General features: G+C 30.2%; 1 protein-coding gene across 1 annotated transcript; it reads right to left on the reverse strand.

Moving 5' to 3' along the window:
* Nucleotides 1–726: 726 nt before the first annotated feature.
* Nucleotides 727–21,610, reverse strand: LOC105364265 (laccase-1). Its single transcript, XM_011502151.1, has 11 exons — nt 21,582–21,610; nt 20,905–20,912; nt 20,495–20,817; nt 13,994–14,204; nt 10,732–11,012; nt 8,281–8,404; nt 7,805–8,025; nt 7,158–7,344; nt 5,802–6,008; nt 2,693–2,911; nt 727–1,245 (listed from the first exon to the last, which is right to left on the reverse strand). Exons 1-11 carry the CDS (start codon nt 21,608–21,610, stop codon nt 869–871), a joined length of 2,187 nt encoding a protein of 728 aa, XP_011500453.1. The 3' UTR covers nt 727–868.
* Between the last annotated feature and the right edge of the window lie 3,790 nt (nt 21,611–25,400).

Raw genomic sequence — 25,400 nt, forward strand, 5'->3', positions numbered from 1 at the left:
CTTTAAAAAATTGCAAACATATTCAAAATTGGCGTTAAAACACTTGTAAATTATCTAGACGATAAAAAAAAACATATTAAAAAATTGAAATTGATAGGTTTGTCTAATACTTATGTTTATTCTTTAATTTAAGCTTTGGCTTATCATCAGAAATTTGTATTTAAACCGCTTTCGATGCTCGTAATTTGTAGATAAAATAGCCAGTTGACGGACCTCGTAATAATTTTAATAAGATCTGATGAAAAAGCTACCTATCGATATGCAAAACTCTCTGTGCAAAAATACAGAGACGAAAGTGAATCTTAGAAATTCCGTACCGTATCTCACACCTCCTAATCTCAATCATTATGTAAAAAGTTATTTTATAATTACGTCTAAAATGCTCTTCCTTTTCTCTCTCTTTGTTTTATAATATTGGTTAAAATGCTTAAAAATTACTCACAGACAAAGTCTGCATTATGTTTAACACCTAAAAAATACTGTAAGATTTTTCTTGAAAAAAAAAAAAAAAAAAATTTTTTTTTAAAAAACTATAGACCATCAAATTCTTATCACAATTGATTATCTATAATCCGTCCTCAACTTAAATCTAGGACACTGATAAAAAACAAAACAATATAAAAAAAAAAAAACAAAAAAAACAAAAGAAGAAGAAAAAAAAACAAAAAAAAGTTATAAAAAAAGAAAGGAACGTACGAGTATCCATCGTACGCGCAGAATCAACGCGATTACACGCAGTTGGAAGAGTAAGGGGAAAAACGGGAATGACAAAGGTAAGAGACGCGTAGACCTCCGCGCTACAATAAGCGTGGGCCCATTTCACGCGAGACAGCACCAGTCCCAAAACAGAGATGGAAAAGTCAGTCCGTCAGAAAGCAAGAGGAATGAGTTCGCGGGCAAAAAGGAAGCCTAAGCAAGCAGTAATCGCAGCCTCGGGTAACCGGAGGCTCGAGCTCCCGCTCGTGGCTCGCAGTTCGCTGAGAATTAGCGGTAGCCAGTTGGCGATGGACGTTCGAACCTGCTCGTCCATATAATTGATCTCGTTATCGTTTGTGTGGTACTGGGTACTCTGCGTTGTCGTTGAAGGGTGAGCGACGTTCCTCGTCGTATCCACGGGCTGATAATTGCCGCAGCGGGGGAATTGAGGCGGCACCGGCTCGAAGTCCTCGTGCTCGCCGACCTTGAAGATCAGCGCCATGCCCACCTCCGAGTGGAACTCGATGTGACAATGAAAGAGCCAATAGCCTGAAAACAATTTTACCTGTGCTTTATTCATCTTCATAAAGCGACGACGCTTTGCCGAGGAATGTGGCTTTCCTCGAAACCTCACCCTTTCCTGCCCTTTAAAACATCATGTCCATCTCCCGCCCATTTTGGAATTTTTCTCGAATCTTGCCTTTCAACTTTAAGATTTTGTTTTTTTTTTCTTTTTACCATTGTATCTTCGACTTACGAGACTCTCTCGCTATTGATGTTTGCAATTAATTTGAATTGGCGCGAATTGAATGCATGATTAACGAATGAAAAAGCTTACCCGACTGGCTGTGTGTAAAATAATGGAAAATCAACTGCACTATACACTTACCTAAGATAGCCAACCGCTTATCAAAACTATTTCAAACGTCTGTTGTATAATGGAAAGAGTCTTCGTTCGTGTCTTTAAACAAAAAATAATTAGATGATTTCCGAACGAACATCCGCCCGATTGTTTTTGATCGTAAACTTGTAATAATCTTTTAAATATGTAATTTTACGGACTCATTGTTAGATTCTAAATGCGGTTAACGCATAAGTTAATTAGCTCATAAGAACACTATGCGCACATATACGTACATACATATACGGAGATTTAGATGCCATTCTTTGAATATAATACTACATTTTTTAGATGTTATTATCGTTCTTGAAATTAAATGGATCGCATATAGCGCGTTAAGGTATGAAATTGTTAAACTCTAAATTCATTTAAACAATGCAATCCTGCCTAATATTTATATTTTTCTTATATGTTTTTCTTTTTTTAATAAAGAGTGATAAGCAACTTTCATCTAAGAATCAAAGTGTACTACGAATATAATTATAATATCGTTGTTAATAGTGGTGTGTAAATTGAAAAGAAAAAAAGATCGTTCATTCGTTGTATAAAAAAAGTTTGCCAACGTTCAATTATAACGATGAAAATGTCGTAAAAACAAGTAAAAAGGGAACTACTGTGCTGCTCAATCACCCCACTCACTCGCATTATATAATCGTTAAAGTAAAGTTCCAATTCTACGATTGTTCGAATACTTAAAAGTACGTGTAAAGTGTTTAAAAATTATTATTATCAATTATGTGATTAAGGCAAAACCGAACCGGTCGAGATCCCATTATTTTGTGAAGGAGTCGAAAATGTCAAGGAGTCGCTGATGGGCAGGATTTTCGCAACTCTTCCACGTATGTCGACGTTTTTACATTAAAAATTCGAGATTAATATATCTGATGATGGTTTGGTTGCAGGATCGGGCGAGTCAATCGAGACAAACCGTATGAAAAAGTAATAAAAGCTCCATAATGCGAGGCATTAAAGATTAAATGACTAGGATAAAAGCCAGAAGGACCTGGCACAATAAGTCTTCTCATTTTATTATCCCTCAGACGCGTCTCGGCGCACTTTCGATCGTCCGACGACTTCCTCCACTCCAATACTTACCTGGATTATCGGCGAGGAAGCGTATGATCGTGTAACCTCCATCCGGCACTGTGACCGTGTCTTTAATGGGTGCCCGATCGAACTTCCTGACGATGTGTCCTTGGCGATCGGCCGTCCTCACGGCCTCCAGCGACACGTTCCTCGCCATCCGCTCCATGGCGACCACGCGAAAATCATGGCCGTGAAGGTGAAACGGATGGTTGGCGTCATATGGCAAGCCTGCGACAATGTTACATGAGCATCGCGATTCCTCCTAACATTCCCGCGGCGACGCCTCGTACGCGATGGGTTTAGCATACATAAGGTTCGCCGAACCAGGCCGCTTTTCCACCTATGTGAGAGCGATTTTCTTCGCGCGCCGTTAGAAAAGCCACAGACCGCTCGAGGCTGAAGTCGCGATTATTCTTCACTCATTATTCTTTGTCGATGCTTTTTTTTCTCTTTATGATTTTCAGCTCGGCGCTCGCTTTTCAGACCCGAGAACAGAATGCTACTATTGCTGCTGCTGCTGCTGCTGCTGCTGCTGCTGCTACTGATTATGTCATGTAATTGCCAAAGGAGGAAGGTAAAATATGCCAATCCATCACGTGCATCTAGCATTTGCTAATTATTCATTAACGACCGTTAACAGTGTGCAAGAGCTCGGATGTTTGTGTACGATCGATTAGTCGACACTCGCTCGTAACGGAGCCTTAAGGAAATTTCGGTGGATCGTCGCTCAAACTTTCCTTTTCACGCCTAAGCACGCGACTCTCATTGTTTAATTAACTAGAAATGGCTACAAGACATTTCTTACCATATGCCTATTTAATACAGACTATAGGGAGCAAATACATCTTTTTATATCCAAAATACATGCATTTTTAGTACGCATAGTGTGCATAAAGTAAGTGTTATACTTAATTTGAGGCGAAAAATGGCGAATGAGAATTAAAGTTCGTAAGAAATAAATTATTGAAAGTATTTGAAATATTAGGATACGCAGTGACATTGACTGTTGGTTATTATCATTATGAGTGAATAACGTTACGCTTTAATGTCAATGGATTTTTAAATATTTGTTGTGCGAGTGTAACTTAGATCAATGTAACCGAAATACATCGTTTTAAATTGTTAAATATAATTATTTAGCAAAAGAATGTGGACAAAAATCAATTAGAGAATATCATAAATTATAATATTCGATTTTAAGTATTCAGTTACATATTTATCTAAATTAAAAATAAATCAATTATCAATATGATTATTAATTTAAAAAGTATATAAAGTTCAAATTCCATTCCAATATGCTGATAAATGAGTTGCATCATTATCAATGCAATGGAGGAGTTGTTTGATATTCAATTTACGTGACAAGTTTTAAAGTAATAAATGAATGAATAATCAATAAAAAATCACTTATCTTTGAGATCATATGGAATAATGAATGGACATGATGTAGATCTTGTGCAAGGAGACACAGTGATTTATAGACGTAATCCTATATAACGAGCTATTCTGTATATTTTCCTCTGTCTCTCTCTCTCTCTCTCTCTCTCTCACTCACTCACTCACTCTATCACTCTCTTACTCTTACTCTTACTCCTCATCAATGACACAATAAAATCCGTTGCATTTGAGAATAGTAAATTTATATACACATGTAGAACAATACACATCAAGTGTCAAAGTTAAGTTTAAGTAAGGATAAAAGTGTAAAATTAAATCGATATAGAATATAACTACAGAATTGAACGTATTTTTAATATTTTGTATTGCGCTAAAGTGTCGAATTTAGAACATTTGCAATGTTACGGAGAATGTAAAGAATTTCAATTATTTTTTTTTTAATATCGGATGATTTTATATTTAAATAGCAAACAATTATTTACGATAAAGAAACAAGCACACCCATGTACACGCACACAGGCGGACACGCACACGCACGCGCGCGCGCGCGCACACACACACACACACACAGACAGACAGACAGAGACAGAGTTATACAATGAAACGTTTCTTAAAAACTATATCCACGATTTTGTAATGAGTTTGACATTGACTTGAGCAGTAAGATTGATCTCTCTTTTTAATTTCCTCTGCCTAGTTACCTTGAACTAAATTAATTTTATAACTTGTAAATTTTTTTTTTTTTTCGATATTACACAGGATATAGAAAGTATGATAATTTAAATAACTGCGTTAAACCAATTATATTTGAAGCGAAAGAAAAAAAATTATGTAATCAATATTTTAAAAAGTAGACTAAATATTTATTTTAATTACTTTAATAATAATCGTGGGAGTTAAATATTGATTAATTGTGATATTTCCAAAAGATATATAAATAATCAAATTTAAAATTATGCCAACTTCATAATTACTAAAAATTAATCAAATACTTAAATTATTTATAAAAAACAAAAATATTTTTCATGTATATTATGTATTGAGTGTGCTCCAAAAATATTTTCTTCTTACGAGTTATATAACTATTATATAATATACGAAAATATTATTATAATTACGCAGCATGAAAATTCTCGCTCTTATTTTCAGTTTTAACATTTTTGTATAAAATAACAGTAATGAAACTGTTACTTGGACATAATTTATAAAGTTCTATCGCTTATCATTGTAAAGAAATATTCGACGTGTGTAAGATTTGCATCTCGAGTAGTATTAAAAAGAATTATTTTACTACTCAGTTGCAAATATATTACAATTGGTCGAAAGAATTTTCATAAATTTGTTAAGTGATAATTATTAGAGGCGGTATTTTTCTAGTAAATTACACCATTCGACTGGGCATTGAATAATAATACCCTAAAGCATCTATAATACGACATTTAATTACTAAGAGAAAATATTATAAGATATATTGATAATAAAATAAAAGCGACAATTATATAGCTGCGAAGAATTTGTTATGTATAAATGAATTTATGTATTTATGTTATTTGTTAGTTAGTTGACGTAAGAGGCTCGAAGATAGTAATATTTCCTTTCATCGCGCGGTACATTATCAAAGTCCCGTATTCTACGTTTAACGAGCCCACTTATCGACGCATTATTTTATTACAAGGGAGCAATTAATGTGAAATGTCAGGAATATTCGTATGGATCGTACCTTCATCGATAAGAACAACTTCGACAATACTGTTGAGCTTCACCTGCAGCACGTGAGTACATCTGCAATAGGTTTTGTCGCAACCTTCGACGGTGCTCTCGTTGCAAAATCTTGCCGAGTTAATGAGATCTCTTTGTGACATGAGTGGAAAAGACGGCAACTTCATCGATATGTGATTCAACTGCGGTGTGCCGACTTTTTGCTTCACTGTACATTACAAAACAATGTTAGAATGTGTGAAATACACGCTCGACGAGAGTTGCGTGTGCGTGAAGTTATTGCGGCTTCAGTCGGAGAATAGCGGAGAATTCCGATGGAAAGGATTGTTGGGAAAGGTGTTGACGCGCCGCTTGGTAATGTGAAGACGAGACAGGCCATTTGAATTTTCAACAACCCGATTCATTAGAATTTACATATTTAGATAAATTTTTAATTTCTACATTAAATTAGCATCTCTATGGAAATGAATATCTCGACAGTGTATGTTTTTATTTATATCCTTAAAGCTTTAATATTATGTATAAACTTTATGAGCGTTAATAATGACAATATTACCATAAATTCGAGCAAATTAATCCAAAAATTTGCTCCTTCAATAATAATAATGATAATGATAATAATAATAATAATAATAATAATAATGATGATGATGATGATGATGATGATGATGATGATGATGATGATGATGATGATGATGATGATGATGATGATGATGATGATGATGATGATGATGATGATGATGATGATGATGATAATAATAATAATAATAATAATAATAATAATAATAATAATAATAATAATAATTGCAATTAAGACATTCGAATTGAAAGTTTGAAAAAAAAAAATTTTTTATTATTGCGAATGAGGCTTGCTATAAAATTATATTGTCACGTCGATAAACAAATTAAAATTCTGTTATTAAATCTAAATATAAATTAATATAGAGAACAATATGCGTATATGTATGCAATCGACAATACTGGATACTTAAGATATCTTTTATATTACGAAGATTTTCTATTTAGAAATCTATTAATCGTTCGAAGCATACGTGACAGTCATAATGAAGAAGAAGAATAAAAAAAGATAATACATTCTAGCAGAATTTTTAAAAGGATCGATCATCATTATGTTCAAACTTTATGAAATCATTCATATTCTGCCAAATATGTGAAATTAATTCTCCAACGACTTTTCTCATACTGGTGAAAGAAACCGCTTATTTGCCGTCAAAACTAATATATTTCAAAGGATCTTCGGTAAAATTATACGCGCTAATGATTTATTATTATGCTATGTTAAAATCGCTTATAAAAAGAAAAGAAAAAAAAAATGAAAATTAGTACTATTAATTACCCTGCTGATATCCGTAGAGATGTTTTCGATGAAATTCATAATTATCTATCATGTAGAAATCGTATGATACAAAAAATTGGTAATCCGGATCCATTGTATTAACTTGGTCATTTTTATCAAGTGCTTCTAAAGAAAGAATGCTTAAAATATCCTTTGTCTCTGTACCTTTATTTAAAGGATTAATCTCCTGTAATATAATGCGTGTTTGTTTTGTTTTTTTGTTTTGTTTTTTTGTTTTTGTTTTTTGTTAATTGGAAAAAGGTAATGAAACGAGTGTTAATTTTCTTAGTTATAAATATTATTAACTCATAGCTTTGTTGACGTTATAATTAAATAATTCATAAATTACGTTCATTTCGTCACCGTGCATTTTGATTCAACAAATAATCTCATTCTAAAGAATAGTAATGTCATGATTTTAATATTTATAACTAATATAAGTAAAAAATTATAATTGAAAAAATTAATTTAACTTTAATTACATAATTAATATATTCAATTCGAATATTTTAAATTTATGTAATCCATTGATTGTCATATCTCATTGATCGATATATTCTCAACTATACAGAATAATGCAATAATAAACATTGAAAATTGAAGGGAATTGAAATTAATTAACGATTAAAAAAAGATTTTAATAATACCGGCACCAATGCTTCTGAATCAGGAAAATTATAAGAAACGTGCTCATCTGGATCATTATCGGGTGCACCTTCGTATCGTAAAATTGCAACTTGATGAGCACTCGTAAAGTTTGCTCCACAATCCATCAAACCTTTAAAACGCATCCAATAGTTATTCACTGCTTGATTCATTTCAACTATAATGTCAAATCGTTCTCCAGCATATGTGACCACAGACTTGACTGTAAAAACAAAATTCGTAATATTATAATTAACGGTTAACGGTTGTAAATTGTTAATTAAGTTAATTATCATAATTTTGAAGTTAAATAGTCATTGAGTAATGATAATTAAATCAAATGTAAATGCCACATTAGATTATGAATAGTATTGAAAGCTTAATTATCAAGCAACAAAAATCCAAGACTAATCTATACGGAAAAGAGGCAATTTATTTTTATAAGAAAAGCTAGAGCGTTTAGATAATAAAATTTTACCTTCCAATGGTTCTACGTCTTTGCCGTCAGAGCTCACAATCCAAAGATTATGGTTATCGATAGATATTTGTATAGGGCAGTTCAAGAATTCAGCGTTTATAATGCGAAATCGGTATTTAAAATCCTGTAAAACAACAATGTTCAAATACTTATTGCTATTAGTTACATAGACGTGACCTGAAAAATTTGTATTTCTAGTGCATGAAAATATGTATCTAGAAAGTTACATTCGGCTCATTATATCATACTATAGCATAAAGTTCTAAGGTCAGTTCTTTATTATTAAACCTTGGTTGCTACTACTATTAATATATGCCATCAAAACTTCTCACGTGCTTAGAATAAATCACCTTACAATAGTACATTTTTACATTCTTACATTACGCAGTTTTATAAAATCTATTAAAATTCCTCGTTCAATAAAAAATTCTATATTTTAAATTGAGACGCAAGTTAGTCATATTAATGGCAAAAGTCTCTGGCAACATATTAATAATAATTAGAAATTAATATTATTAATATATATATATATATATATATATATATATGTATACAAAGTATTTTTAATTTCGTATTCGTCTTGAAATTAAAATACTTCAAATGATAAAAACACAGAAAATCATTATCTGTCGTTTAAAAATATGTCAATAAGAATACTTTCGAAGCAAAGGGTAAATTAATTGGCAAACTTTTTGATACAAGACTTTGCTCGTGTAACCACTCATTTTAAACTTAATTAAAAACTAAAAATATAATATTCTCGTCTATTATTACGTCAGTTGTCACGGAGACATTTATCGCTAATTTTCATCTCACTTGTACAATGAATTAAAGCCGAATCTAAAAATTACAAAGAACAATAAAAAATACGCTATATGATATTACAACCTACGTAATATGTGCAAAATTTAAGCAACATAAAACATTGGGAATAAATTGGGAGCGCAAAAAAATTATCGAAAAACAAAACGGACAACGATATTTTGGCTACGTCCATCGCACGTCGATTAGTCATCATCATCGACGGTTACGAAGGTCTCCGATACACACGCAAAAAAGAAAAAAAAAAAGTCAAATACAGCCGGAAATCCCGTGAATCAAGGATCGGCTTGAAATTATCCTTTCTCTCGTAGATCATGCAGTTGTAGTGCGTCATACAGCTAAGGAATAAAAGGCGAGGGATTCAGAAGCTACAGCGACCGGGAAGTTGAAGCATTTAAAGGCAAAAGTAAAAAAGGAACAACGCCACGGCAATGCGATTAATGGCTCGCTTTTTTAAGCGCAAATGCTCGGAATTTTATATTGCATAATGAGCTCGTGAAGCATGATTGGCAAGTAATCGGGAGTACGTTGCTAAATGTTTCGGAGAGGACTTGACAAATCGGATGATGGCCCGAGGAGGTACGAGAGATGAGGAAAAAATCAGCGTATGTCGGTAAGTGTTCTTCTCTAAGGTCGTTCCTAATGTACCAAATGCCCACTAAGAGATACATCATCGAAACTTACGCGTAATCGTTGTGACCTCCTAGCGATTGACACTTTATCGCGATAAAAGCATTATTTCAGTCTCCTTACTTTAAAAAGTCTTTATTTTTAATGGCACATTGTAATTTTATGTTAACCAATTGGTAAACAAGGTAAGTTGCCTTAGTATGTATTGAGAGACATTTTGCATCGTGGATAGCGTGATTTCAGTGTTTTCAGCTTCATGAAAATGTGAATAATATATTGAAATACCTGTTTGAAAATCACCTCGATACACAGATGTTAATTACAAAATTAATTAATTATAGTATGATTGATTTCGTAAAATTGTTGATCATCTTGAACATAAAATTTTCCAATGTTCCAAGATTTGTAGATCCGTAGGATGAATCATGTTTCATTATAATAACTCGAGAATGATCTTGTTATTTAAATACTTAACAAATGTCGGGCATTAATTATTTAATTGCATAATTTTAACGATTAATAGGGTAAGGAGATAGAACACGCTAAATTAATAGAGACTAAAGAAGCAAAATTCATCGCGCACTTTTCATTTAACGAAATAGCAAGTATTCCGATTATACGTCGATCTCTATTTCATTATTAGCTCGTAATGTAAATGCCATGCAAAAACTTGCAAAATTAAGAGACTCGAGTATAAAGTATTACAAAAAAAAAAACAAAAACAAAAAAAAAACAAAGGAACAAAAAATTAAATAAAAATATAAATATTCTATATAAATATAGATATTCTCTACCTGTAGGCTGGAATTATTCGTTAAATAATAGATCGCCGACGAGCAATAATTAATACGGTAGAAATAATTTAAAAATGTATGGCCTGCCACCTCGCAAAAACAAAAAGTAACCTTCGCTCGAGTTTAAATGGAAAATCATCGGTTCACTTTTGATACGTGCGACCTTTCACGTAGCTGATCGGCCGAATGATCTAGAAGACGTTACCTGCTTGACGACGAAAGTAGCCACGGGCAGCATGAATTTGGAATTCTCATCATCCTGGACCATTGTCTCGAAGCGGCCCATACCGTTGATCAGGATACTCGGTGGCTTGTTATCGCCACTCCCATGATAATGAGCAAGGAACTTCTCAAGCCCGAGCTCGTGATCCCAGTCGGAAACGATGATGTTGTGCTCGTCGTAGTCGTAAAGATTGTGCAGAGGATTTCGTTTCGGTGCTCTGCGCACAATCAGAGGCCCGAACATACCGTCACCCCTTTGGAAACCTAAGGGTATGATATATAATTTCATCTGACGCTTCCCGGTTGAAATTATAAAGACAGAGCGCGCGCGCTATTCGCGAGGAAGCGTTGCCGGATATAAGTCGTACAATCGATTTATTACAATGCAAGGTATTATTATTGATGGGACAGACTAGTGTTTGATTAAAAAAAATAAAATAAATAAATAAATCAAAATAAATAAATAAATTAATTAATTAATTAAAATAAATAAATAAATAAATAAATAAATAAATAAAATACGTGACAGATGAAAATTTATAGCGATCTATCTCTAGTTGTATTTTGTAATTCAAAACTAATTGAATCGAGAGAGGCGCCTTGAAAATTTTATTCCGACAAATGACTTTTACACGAGGAGGAGACTTTCATTCGATAATTCATAAAGATTAAATTTTGATAAACGTACACTAATAATTTCCGGAAAATTGCTCATTACAAATAATATGAAATAGTTTAATCTATCGAAGCTTTTCCCTATGTAAGCTAAACGATAAATTATACCTTAAACTCATAAATTAATTAAGCCAAGTGAAATGAGCTTAGTACTCCCAATGGTATAATTGTATAGTAGCTTAGGTTTGACGATATTTTGTTAATCACTGAATATTACATCACTGAAAGCATTATTTTATTATCTTAATTGATACAACGATGACAAAATATATTTACAAAATATACTATATTTAACTGGTTAATCTCCATAAATTAACTGATATAAAATTTATCTCATAACATTCCCATGAGTCCGTAATTCATAAACGACTTATTTGTTACATTACAATTAAAAAATTTTGTATTCATAAAAATGCATTGTTCAAGATGAAATTTAAAATATATGGAAAATCAAAAGAAAATAAGTCCTGATATAAATTATATAATATGTAAGAATTCACATCTGCCTATGTGCCATAATTAATCTTTAAAATATATTTAGACTAACGATTATTCTAGCTATTAAAGGCTATTAAAATAATAAAATAATATTGATTGTACACATAAAACTAACATATAAATGTTTGCGTAAATTTTATTGAAGAAGAAATTATTAAAAAATCAAAATGCTTTTGTAGGGGACAGATAGGCTTTTATTTTGTAATACTACAATTTCTCTTTTACGCGCTTATGTATTTATCTTTCTCATTTGCACAAATAGTAAACACTTTTCAACACAAACGTATTAAATGACGATGATATGTAATTCACAAGAATTATAAAAAATAAAAAAAAAGTTTAACTTTTTAAATAGTAAATAATCTAATATATTTTTTATCTTTCTCGTTGGTTTATATTTATAGAAAGAATTAACATTATATATGATTTCACAAATATTAATCCTTTTATTGGCATTAAAATAGAAGGCTTTAGCTAAATATCCTAATGATTAAATAAGAAATAATGGAACGATAATTTAACAAATTTTACCGATTAAACTTATATTTTCAGTTTTTCTAGCTTTTGTCGCGCGCTTTCATGTGCTTATATCGCATTGCCTTTAGTCACCGTTTATACGTAATGTATTGTATGCTTTATCGTATTAAGTTCATAACAAAAAAAAAATTAAATCAAGGCAAAACAAAAATCATCACGTATATTCACTTATGTGTTAATTTATTGCCAAAACTTTGTTATACTCATTGTGAAATTTCATAATGCGCAACAAAAGAAGCTGACGCTAATAATTCCGAATTATCACGAAAGTAAACTGTAAGTAAATAGAAGGAGATATATGGATTTATTATTTATCAGTACTATCGATATTAGAAAATCGTTATGTTTTACGTTCGAAATAACCGAAAAACAAACAAAAAAATTATAAATAAATTAATACTTTAAGAAATAAGACTCAAGTTTAAATATAAGTTTTAATATGAAATCATTGAATTCAATCAGTCGTTAAAGGAAAGATATTTATAAAAAATAAAAACAAAAACAACAACAAAGAATAACTTATACAAATTATATTTACAAATCAAAATATCTGCTAGCGGGTCGCCGTAGATTTTATAACAGTCAAATTATTTTCAAGTACGGTACTAAATTTATTTAAACATGTATACAAGTTTATAAATGCAGATGTATTCATTATTGAAGCGTTAAACTTAAAAAAAATTCAAAAAAAGATGTATCTTAGGTTTTATTCCTATTTTTACTCTTTTGAAAGATTACGTTAATTAAAATACAATAAAGAATTTTAATCGAAAGAGTTGAATTTTATTAACATTTTTTATGTATAATTTTAAAGTAATTATTTTTCAACATTTGATCTTGAAATTGTTTGTAAATTTTGGATTTTCAATATCAGTAAACCGTTGAACTAAATTTAAATAATATTGCTTTCATTACGCCTAAAAGTGTATATGAAAATTTATGAAAACTATTAATTGAAAATTTATGCATTTAACCAATTGACAAATCTTGGGTTGTTGATATTTAAATTAAGAAACATCGAATGAATGAATTCGACATTGAAATAAGGTCAGTTACTAGCGATTGTGAAACAGTCATTATGTTTAATGTATTTGTGACTATATAATGCGGTATAATTATCGAAATCCTTAAACGTCCAAAATTGAAATCGCTTATAATAGTAACTATTTATCTAAAAATTTCGAATCTCTTATAAACATAATTCGCGTAATACTCCTATTGTCCATGTATGATAAACAATTTACCTGCAAATTCAAGCTGCGGATAAGTAACAATAGATAAAAATCTTTAGTCTACAGTGATTTCAATGACACAAGGAGGGGAGAGGATTTAAAAATTATCCTTATTACACACATTGTAACTATATATAATATACCTATTATAAGGTACAAAAATTGAAAAGTTGAAATTATTAATAGTTTAATTGTCAATTGTTTCGGTTAATACCTACCAGCTAATCAATGTACTGGTGCCTCCTCCTCCTCACTGGGCATAAAAATAATCTATTGACTATTTATTTGGTAGTATGAGCTTACCGACATGCGAGTGCCAGAAATGAGTGCCGTGAGGTTTGGCGACGAAGTTGTATTGGAACTTGTTCCCTGGTGGAATTGGACACTGACTGATATAAGGGGTCCCGTCCATGTAGGGCGTTCTGCGCATGTGCAGACCATGCCAATGGAGGGTTGTGCTATCCCCGTGCATCATGTTGATTACTTTCACTATTACCTCGTCGTCCTCGCAAACCTGTGTAACGGGTATGCGTCGTATTTTTTTTTTATCACATTAACCATCAAAGTCGGCGCTTTAAAAAAGCAGCCGAAATATTTTTATCAATTACATAAGAGATAATTCCGTAACATTTATGGGCGTTAGAATGAATACGTTCACAATTTCACGTTTCGGGCAAATTTCGGCAAACTTTTTGCGAATGAGTAATAAGGCTAATGGCATTTTATTTTAATTTATACATTTTTAGCGATATGCCTTTATAGGATAATTGAAAATATCTATATTGAAAAATCATACTTTTACATATTTTTCGAAAAAAAATTTTAAATAACATTTTATGTACCATAAAATATTGATTTAGATCAAAATTTTTCAGCATCTTCTATTGAATTTGCAAAATACCGTATTTCACGTTTATCAAAAACCGTTACAATATGTAATAAAAAAAAACTCCCTACAATTTAAAATATGAAAAAAAAATTTTTTTTCCTTGTCATTAACATTGTTCTATATTTTGCAAATCATTTAATGCCTTATATGTAAGAAATTATTTTATAAATCTGAGATTTATTTAACTCCTTAGTAAAAATCATTGCTAAAGGCTGTAGCTAATAATTTCATTATTCTTTATTATTGTAAGATTAAACTAAATAAGTAATCGATATCAATTCTTCTGTCACATACTTTTATATTCCCGATAAATGCAAATATATTATTAAATGACCGTGTAATTCTTTCTCAATTTTTTAATCCATTTTCTTAATGTAGAATATTCGTATTGAAAATTAATAGACAAATAAATTTAAATTATAGAAATATTTATTTTCTAGATTAAACAAACATTCTACTAATTATATAAATCTATTAATTATAATAGAATTAATATAATTTTACTATTAATTTTCAACAAATACAAATTTTTTTATAAATATATTATGAGCTGCTTTATATATGATGTAGCTAATAAACAATTCTATAAATAATAAGTTTGTTTAAGAGTATAATTATGTTTAAGAGTATAATAATAATGTAATTTGATTATTAAAAATTGTATTATATATAACAGAAATGTTGAAATATTGAATTATAAAATATTTTTAATATATATTTGAATAAATCCAATAAAATATTATTTGTGTATATATATATATATATATATATATATATATATATAAATGAAATTATTTCTGGACGGCTATTTTAACTTAGTATATCGATGTAATAATACGAATCGAACATTTTGTACACGTGTATTGAAAAATATAAAAAAATCATTTCGTTTAAGAAAAATTAATATAAATTGCAATTCTAATTCAAGATAATATTGATATTTTACAAGTCGAGATTCCAAATATGTCCAAATATTATAAAATATCTTTAGTGAATTAAAATATTGGATACATAAATATATATATATATATATATAGATATATATAACGCATACGCACACATTAGGAATTTACTTAATTTAAAATAACAATTAATCATAATGATTAACATCCTTTCAGAAACACAGGTATTTATTTATAAGGCATGTATATCAAGTCTTGTCAATCAGATATTTCTCAATAACAATGCGGGCATATTTTTATTTGTATCCTCCGTTATTTTTCTTTTTTCAGAAAATGATTTATACTTATTACGACAGCGACTTTCATGTTATAAAAAAGGAAGAAAAAAATAAAGTAAAAAAAATTGAAACTAACCATTTTATTTTTTCAAATTCAAATTTATTCAATAAGATTAGTGTTGGTAATAACTAAATTTTTCCTTTAAAATCAATATTTGAAAAATATATTTTATTTGACAAAATTGTATTATATAGATGATGCCTAAAAATTACCTGCTTATTTAAATTATTGTTGAAAATTTAAATAAACTTTAAAATATTTAAAAGTCATAAGGATACAATGTAACTAATAATGAAGATATCAGTGCATTTACATTGAATTATATTTGCTTTGTTTTGTTTTTCCACATATATACCAATAATTGAATTTTCTCTTATTTTTCGTTAAATTCTCTAATAATAGATTTTCTTCGATTTCTTATTAGAACCTAATCGTAAAATTTGTTCTGATGTAGCCTTACATTTTATAATTTATGGCAAGGATTATTAAAGAAAATGTATTATTATATTAAATTATCATATAGTATCGTTAATTCGTTGATATTATTCAATTTTTTTATTATTATAATATTTATTGTACGATAATGTTGAAAATCGTGTTGGTAGATATTTAATGATATCTGTATAATTCTAAGAAATAATTTTCATTAAAAATTGTGCTAGATATGCTACTGACAACTGACAATCAAAATTCTAATAACACAATTGATGAAGAATCATAAAGCTTTAAAATTTGTACTGATTAACGTTAAACTGATTAGCTCATTCAAAACAAGCGAATACGGTATTTGTCAGTTAATTTTATGTATTGGAAAAACTTTATTAGCTATGCATTATTCTTGAGGTTAAGTTTTTACACAATAGAACGTTTTTGCAAGATGTGTTTATTTTGCATAGTGGCGTCATTACTTTCTTTTTACAAAATTTAATTACCAATCATAATGTTTAATATTGTAGTTTAAAAAACATTGCCAAAGTTTCTTTTAATAATATCATGATTTTTTTGTCATCAACAAATTAATTTTATAAAACATCGCTTAAAATTTCTAAGATATTTATACATTATATAAAAAAAAAAAAAAAAAAAAAAAAAAAAAAAAAAAAAAAAAAAAAAAAAAAAAAAACCTCTCAATATGAAAATTATTTTTATGTAATTTTGTAATAAATCATATTTATGAGAACAATAAATATCGAGATTAATATTATTTGTTTATTCGTTTTCTTTTAGTTATATTTTTCTTTTCATAATTATTAAATAAATATTTGACGAAGATTTGAAATCTTTCCGAAAACATGCCCAAATAAATGAATAAATGCTTCCTTCAGCTGTGATGTGAAATAATGCATTATGAATAATGTAATTTTGTAATTTATTCATTGTAAATAATTCTAAATTGAATGCTAGAAGAAATCATGATATTGATGCATCTGTTATTGCTTAAAATTACATAATGATTTGTTAAAAAAATTGTTTATAAATCGTGAATTGGTGGTAATGCATGATTTATTAATCTAAGAATTAGTAATGTAGTAAACATCGAATGAAAAATCCTTATAAGGGAAATTAATTAAATCAGCTATGTAAATACGGATATTCGGTAAATCGATTAACCCGCATTGTGGAAATCAACTTTGTTCGTTACCACATTTAGTCAGAATGCTCGGCCCTTGTCTTACCACCTGCTTCCTCATTTTCTCCTCCTTCTACTTTTCTCACTATTTGTCATAAGCTTTATAATATTCCCCACCTAAGTTCCGTACGTCTAATTAAATCGAAGTATACGAATCATCAGTTAAACAGGCGTCAAGAATGCGTTAATAGTGTTACTCAGAAGGACAGAGCGCTTATTGTAAGAAATGGGGAGAAGAGGTAAATGAGAAATAAATCGAGGGGGATAAACGAATTGAATAATGACACGAGTGATTTTTAATCAAGGACGAGGGGTCACGTGCAGCTGTTCCTTGAAATAATTCGATCTGTTGCAGATGAATGACGTAGACAGAAAGAGAATTTTTGTTTTCGAGAGACCTTAAACTAATCGTTACAGAATTACCTACGAGCCAGACAAAGAATTCATCTGTAATCTTCATTTCATAGTAAAGTATTGAAAATTTCGAAATTCTCGCGAATTGATAAAATAATTGTAGCAGTGTATTTGGTATTTAAATAGAATTTCATAGAATTATTCGTATGGCGCGAAAGTAATTCGTTGTTTAAATTCTTGATAATGAAATTTTGCAAATGATAATGTTATTTTTCGGGAAGATGATGCTTTAGTAAGAATGATATAAAAAAAATTAATTAAACTAATCTAAATTCTTAAATATTTTAATAAAATTAATAACAAAAACAGAAGATGATTCATTTAACTTAGAGGAATTAGATTAATGTAAAATTTGTTGACTATAGAATTATGAAAAATTCTAAATACTTAATAATGCCAGATATTAAATAATGTTTAAAAATATTTTTAACACTCAGTGCTTAATAGTAATTTGGTCTTTTAATAATAATTAACATTATTTCCTTGATACTTCGTCCGTCACAATTGATATATCATTTTTAGAGAAAAATAGCTTATAATGGAAACAAAAAAGCTTTTCATTGACATATCGTGCACTTTTTATCGTAGAATCTCGATTATTACTTGGATATTAATTACACAGGACATTGAGAAAACATAAGATTATGAAAAACCAGTGGCATTATACGTAATATGCACGGGCATGAAATTAAAAAATTTGAATGCATCCACCAACATATAGAGAACACTGAGATGTATGAAATTTAAAATAGCTACAATACTGCTAAGCATTTAATTAAAATACTATTTGAATAATGTGGATTATTTCAAAGTTGCATAATTTTTTAATGTTAAAATATACAATTGGCTGGAATAAAAAATACATTTATATTGCTTGAACTTTACATGGCTCGAACAATTTTCTTAGAACAAATATTTTTAAAACTTTTTATATTATCGAATGTTAGTAAATTTCGGTATTGTGAACAATGGCTGCTTGAATTACAATTACAATAATTATCTCAGCTATACATTTAAATACACCGAGAAAGTAACATTGGGATAGATAGGCCTTGCCTAGTTTCTCTATGATTTATATATATATATATATATATATATATATATATGGCATAACTAATTTTTCTAATCTCTTAGGAAATGCAATCTTGCTAGAATTTAAATTATACATCCATGCGAATTTGAAATAAAAATGGAAATAATAGAAGTGTCGCAAGTGATGAAAAACTTCGTAAAGTCGTAAAGACTTATAGAACTATTCTTATTTTCAACACAATCACGTATATTTATATATCTATTTATAAAAATGTATTCTCACCTATCTCTTTACATTTCCATACTGAGCCTTAAATTTTTGTAATTATTTCTCCCTTAAATTGATCTATTTTATTTGTTTAGCAAGTAAATTTACCCAAGCGAAATTAATGCTCGTAGTTAATTAGGAATTATATGATCGTCTATTATATTTAAATGCAGATACAATTTTAAATTTTATTCTTATTAAACGTCAAATATTCGTGTATGGCTCTTAAACCGAATACATCAAGTGTTAGATAATTTATTCAGTAAATTTATTTGCTTATATTAAAAACAAACTTCTTAATGTGCTCGAAATAAATTGAAATGCCATTATTCTTAATTAAAAGAAATATATTTGGAAATAAGAGTGTGCTTACTCATAAGTTTTATTACGTTTGCATACCTTATTTATAAATTTTAAAATATTAACGGTTACATTTCTGAATTGATTTATATCGTACAATAAAAAATCTGTATCTATAATGTTTGTCATTATAACCTTTAAAATAGATTATTTATCTTATCACTTTAGAATTTCAAAGAATCCTTAGACTTAATCGTCCGTTTGTTTGAACGAAATTTTTCAAATTTGCCATATTTTTCTATATTCATATTTTCTTCACGTATAAAATTACTTTCGGGAACTGAATTTAATCTAGGTTCCGCAATTAAACAAATACTTAATTAAATAAGGTAATGAAATGTCTGGACAATAATCGTCCACTTAATAACAAATTATTGAAATTTTGATATTTCATATATCTAATAATTTTGTTTTCACGAGTACAAACATATAAATCAAGTTGTATTGAATTTAGTTTTTTCTTTTGTAGTTTATAAATTTAAAAAATGCAATCCACTTTTCGATTGTTTCTGAAAGAACTTTTTTGCCCATTTTGCAATATCGAATGAAACAATAAAATTTAAATCTTAAGTTCTCGATGACTTTCAGCGGTAATAGCATTATTGTAAGTCAATAAAAAAAATTAAATCGATCCATCGCCTGTTTCTCTAATCTACGCTAATTCTTTTTAACCAAATTTACAATTTATAAATCATATAAATTAATTATAGCGATTATATAGTAGAAAGTGAGACGATATTTTATTCGTCACAATCTCGTCTGATCTACAAGCAATTCTCGACATAATTTAAAAGAATTACAATGCTAGTTATCCTTTTAACGATGAAAACCTGGATTTCCTAATAATTTGCTAACCATAAGGCAACACGAGCCTAAGTCTATATCTTCACATTAATGATTCCATATAAACTTGGAAAATCTACTGTTTCTCTGGCATAATAATTATCGCTTAAGAACAACAAATTCTCACCTCGATCGATGGTCCCGGCATTTGTCGATTAACGACTACGAGGGGCCTGTCGATCCCATCGGCCGGTATGCAATGGGGCCTAAAGCAGTCGGTTATGTTTGTGGGACAATCATAACAGGCCTTACTCATCGTATAGTATTGCTCCACATAGAAAGTATAGCTGCACTTTGCAGGCGGCTCGTTGTCCTTGCAGCTTCTTCGGCAAGGATGCTGGGACAAATCCACTTGTGGCACGAGTTCCTCGCTTTTTTTGTAGCCCCAAAATGGCTTCTCTTTGTAGACTGTTATTAATGACTCTGTCGCAGCAAACTCGGCATCTTTATCTTATTTCAATATTATTAAATTAGTATAACGTTTCTGTCAATAGGCGCGAGACGAGTAAAAAGTATTTGTAATTGGCCGACAAGTACGTCTTTTACTATAAAGTTAGACGCATCATTTCTTAATGCTATTCTTAAAGTTGTTATTATAAGTATAGATTTACGTTTATCTGCATATATTAATGTGACTTTTATACAATGACAACAATCACTTCTATTTTATATTATATGATGTTCTATGAGTATAATCATTATTCCTTGCTAGTCCTTATATTTTTTAAATTGATTAAATACGTAAATCTGCAGTCACCGAGACAATTTATCAATGAGTCGAATACATTGTTACAGTACAATAAAAACAACAACAACAACAACAACAACAACAAAGATTAATTAGAATTAATCATAAAATATGTATTCAATCGGGTAATCTATTTCTATTATATGTATCATCATTTACATAATATGTGCCTTTTACCTATATCGCCAATGCATACATTCGTAGTGAGATTAGATAATTACTAAAGCAATCGAAGCGTTAAAAAGTTTGCGGATTTATTCAAATTTTAGGTTTACATTTTTTAAAGAACTTTTTGAAAATAAAAACTATCAAATCGGATAAGCGTATTGGCTTGAAAACAAAATTCATAGATAATTTAATCTAATTTTATCTCTTAAATATTTCAATTGAACATTAATAATAGAAATAATGTGAGTATAATTTACTATAAATGAATCGATCAGGTGTCCCTTAACCATTGAATTACCGTTCGTAATCTACATCAATACAATACATTGTATGAACATTTCATTCATTCGCGTTTACTAAATTGACATAACCGTGAAAACAAAACAAAAAAAACAAAAAAAAAATCAAAAATAATTATTATTACAATCTACATTATTTCTATATTTAATTTATGCTTAAAAGCAACGTATAATTATTTACAATGACAAATATGAAATTCTTAACTTTTATCCCTAATTTTAGAAACGATTCTAATTATTTAATGTAACACTACATCAATCACGAATAAAATATTTATATATTTTGTATACAAGATAAAGATATTCGAGACATTTAAAACGTTAAAATAATGGCTTCGTCAGTGCAATTTTATTGCAGATAATAATATTACTTATAATATTCGAATATAATTAATATTTATTTATTTATAGTGGCAAAAGACATATTGAGTATTCAAAAAAATGATTAAGATATTAATATAATATAATATATTTCATTATGATTTATTTGTAAAGAATAATTAAATCATTCGAGTGAAAACCGGCATTTATTATTATTGATATTATCAATGGTAACATTGATGGATTTATTAATCCTGTGAATTATATTTTTGTTTTTTAAATATCAAGAATTTGTTTTATATTTCTACTTTTTAATAAATTGAAAAAGACTCAATAAAGTCAAAAAAGGCCAATAAAGTCTGCGTAAACTCGTTTTCTACTACTTACTCTAGGCCACAGAGAATCATTTATTAGGAATATAAACATAATATTATTCAAGCTTGTTGCTTAAATTTGGTAGTACTAACATCTCTTAATTATTTTAAAATTTATTTTAGTGTATAAATAGTAGATTTATTGATTGCAACATAACACGAAAAGATTAAGGTATAGTACATTTTTAAGCAATATATTATAAAAATAATATTGTTTTACTGTACTTGCGAACAGAGTTTGCGAGCCGTCTAGAAAAACAAAAATTATTGGATAATTTTAGATTTCAATAATCGTAGAAGATGTACTTGAACAGAAAAATAAAAATTTCTATCAATCGTTATATCAATTATCGATGATATGGCGTGTGTGTGTGTGTGTGCGCGCGCGCGCGCGCGCGTTAAAAGACAATAATCGTTTAAAATTATTTATATTATATTTTTTAAATAATAATGTTATCATTCGTTCTTACCCGAGTGACATAGTTGCACAGTTGCTTGAAGCAGAAGAAGAAAGCACAATTTCACTTCCATCGTATGAATCTATAAAATATCAGAATTATATTTAAGCACAAACAATCGCAACGATAATTATTATTCGAATATAATTAATGCTCGACAATTTTTTCATTAAATACAATTGATTAAAAATTACGTTCTATTTAAAAATACTAGCTCATAAAGCGAATAAATAACCGTTTAACGCTACATTGTTTGCGTGGTCTAAAGTATTTTTTTCAGCTTTAGGCTTTTGATTTCGAGTGTCATAATAAGTTCAGCTCGTGGGATTTACACATTTAATCTTTAGCAAGATTATTTTTTAACTGCAGTATTTTCATTTTCTCTCTCTCTCTCTCTCTCTCAGCTGGCGACATAGCTCATTGTACAAGTTAAGCCGACGTACAATAAATTATCAAAATTATTATTTAATTAGATCACGCTGAGCGAGCATGAAAGTAACAAAATAATCAAGAGCCCGGGACGAGTGCTGTGAGCAGTCGATAAACACGACTCAACGGCGAACGACGACGAAGACTTCAAAGTCATGAAAATTAAAACAAACCCCGATGAACTTTGGGACCCGTTGAGCTCGTTAAATATCACTTTGACACTCACAGTCGGTGCCGGGCCACCGTCACGATCCCCGATGAGAATGGCCGCGGTCGTGCGGGGCCTACGGAAACCGCGTGCGCACCCAATAAACTTGCGATTCTCCGAGGTTGGGACTAGACGTCGCGGGTGATGCTCTCGTCGCGCGCGTCCACGGCCGTCTACGAAAAGCGACTTATCGCTCGCTCAACTGGACCTCGCCTCCTCGACTCGCCGGCGCGCCGCCTTTTCGAATACGTCAGGAGGGGTGGTGGAGGGGGGGGGCGGTGTGTGGAGGAGGTACGAGTCGCGTGGCGCGCACGCTATCTCGCTTGTCTCGAATGGGTTGCATTGACTTGACTTGACTTGACAGGACGGGCAGGTCGCGGTGGTTAACGGGAGTGGTGCTGGGGGGTGTGAATGCGCGAGTGCGATTAAGACGAGGATCGCGTCGATCGGGCCCGGGTGAATGGAGCAGCGAGGGTTTAAGCGACGATTTTAATGCGATTAGAATGTCCGAATTAACGGAATTCAGTTCGCGCTCGTTACGGAACATCCAACGTCGCCTCGATCGGCTTTACGAGCTGCTCCCGCGAATTTTTACCAAGCCTTGGGCCCATATGCAGGTACTCGAATTTTCCTGGCTTTCCCAGAAGAAAAATGAAAAAAATGAAAAGATCTATAAAGAAATATAATTTTGCACTATTATCGGCGATCGCTCTTTTTCAATATCATTTTGTAATAATGTTACCGACTTCTTGGCTGTCGACGGTGCTCGTGTACCGAAAGAAAGTCATTTGGTGATTATTAGCAGGCAATTTAGAATACATTCTCATTGCGACTCATTCTTTACTTAAATAAATGTTGATTCTTCAGCCACGTCACTTTACTTTGCAATGAATAGTGATTAAATCGTAATATCTATTATTATACGTGCGTTGCGTCTACGTGATGTTAATTATTAATTTAAAAAATAATCACCAGACAAAATGCGCGTTCGTATAATAAAGAAAAAATATAATATTTTCCAATGAATGATTTTCTAATATACGGATTTACGTTATGCTTGCTTAATTAAAAAAAAAAAAAGAAAAGAAGTCTTATAAACATCGCTCAATGCTGTTTGTTACGTTAGAATTTCAAGAGAAATTTTACAAAACAAAAGGTGAAAATATTATCTTATCAAGTATGTATCAGTTTTTTTTTAACGGAAGAACATTATTTTGTTACAGAAAGCATAGTGAATACTGTGACAAATCATAAAATGTCGTGGATATGCATGGCAGATGCGTAAGAAAACTAAGTAGGAATAAAATGAGATAAAAAAAAATGTGTAAATATTTATATGCTATTACTCGCTGTAGTAGAAAAGCATAAATTAGCCGAGTTGATCACATGGCAATGTAGAAGCATGTCCTTATAGAAGCACTTTGTGAACTCTCATATATATTAAAATAATGCCCGTGGTGTGCCGTACCGTAAATATCATGTGCTCACGCTAATGGTAGTGGTAACGCTAATCCAATGTAAGACATAAAATAGAACATTATTCGATCAAATTCGGCAAAACAAAACTAATTGATTCGTTAGAGTTCGGTGTATTGGTACCAATAAAACTACCACAACACAATACTATACACTATTTCTCACATTACACATAATATGCCGTAATCGTATTATTTGACATGTCACAGGAATCAAACGAATTCGATTCCAGACGATAGACAAGCGCAACGTTGATTGAAAAACGCTAGTTTAAAAAGCCGAATATTTTATAAAGCACAGCATTATTTCTTCAATAGAAACTCGAAAGCCTAAATGATTTTAAAGACAGAGACAGAGAGAGAGAGAGAGAGAGAGAGAGAGAGAGAGAGGGGGGAGAGAGAGAGAGGAGAAAAACGTAAAATTAAAGAATCACAGCGATTCAAATGACGATTATTAAGATATTAATATTATAATTAAAAGTCAGCGAGCATTGTAAATCATTTGTTCATACATAAGTAATAAAATAAGTTCCAAATGCCATTTAAGTCTTGT

The sequence above is a fragment of the Ceratosolen solmsi genome, unplaced genomic scaffold, assembly GCF_000503995.2.
Source record: "Ceratosolen solmsi marchali unplaced genomic scaffold, CerSol_1.0 scaffold43, whole genome shotgun sequence".
NCBI lineage: Eukaryota > Metazoa > Arthropoda > Insecta > Hymenoptera > Agaonidae > Ceratosolen > Ceratosolen solmsi.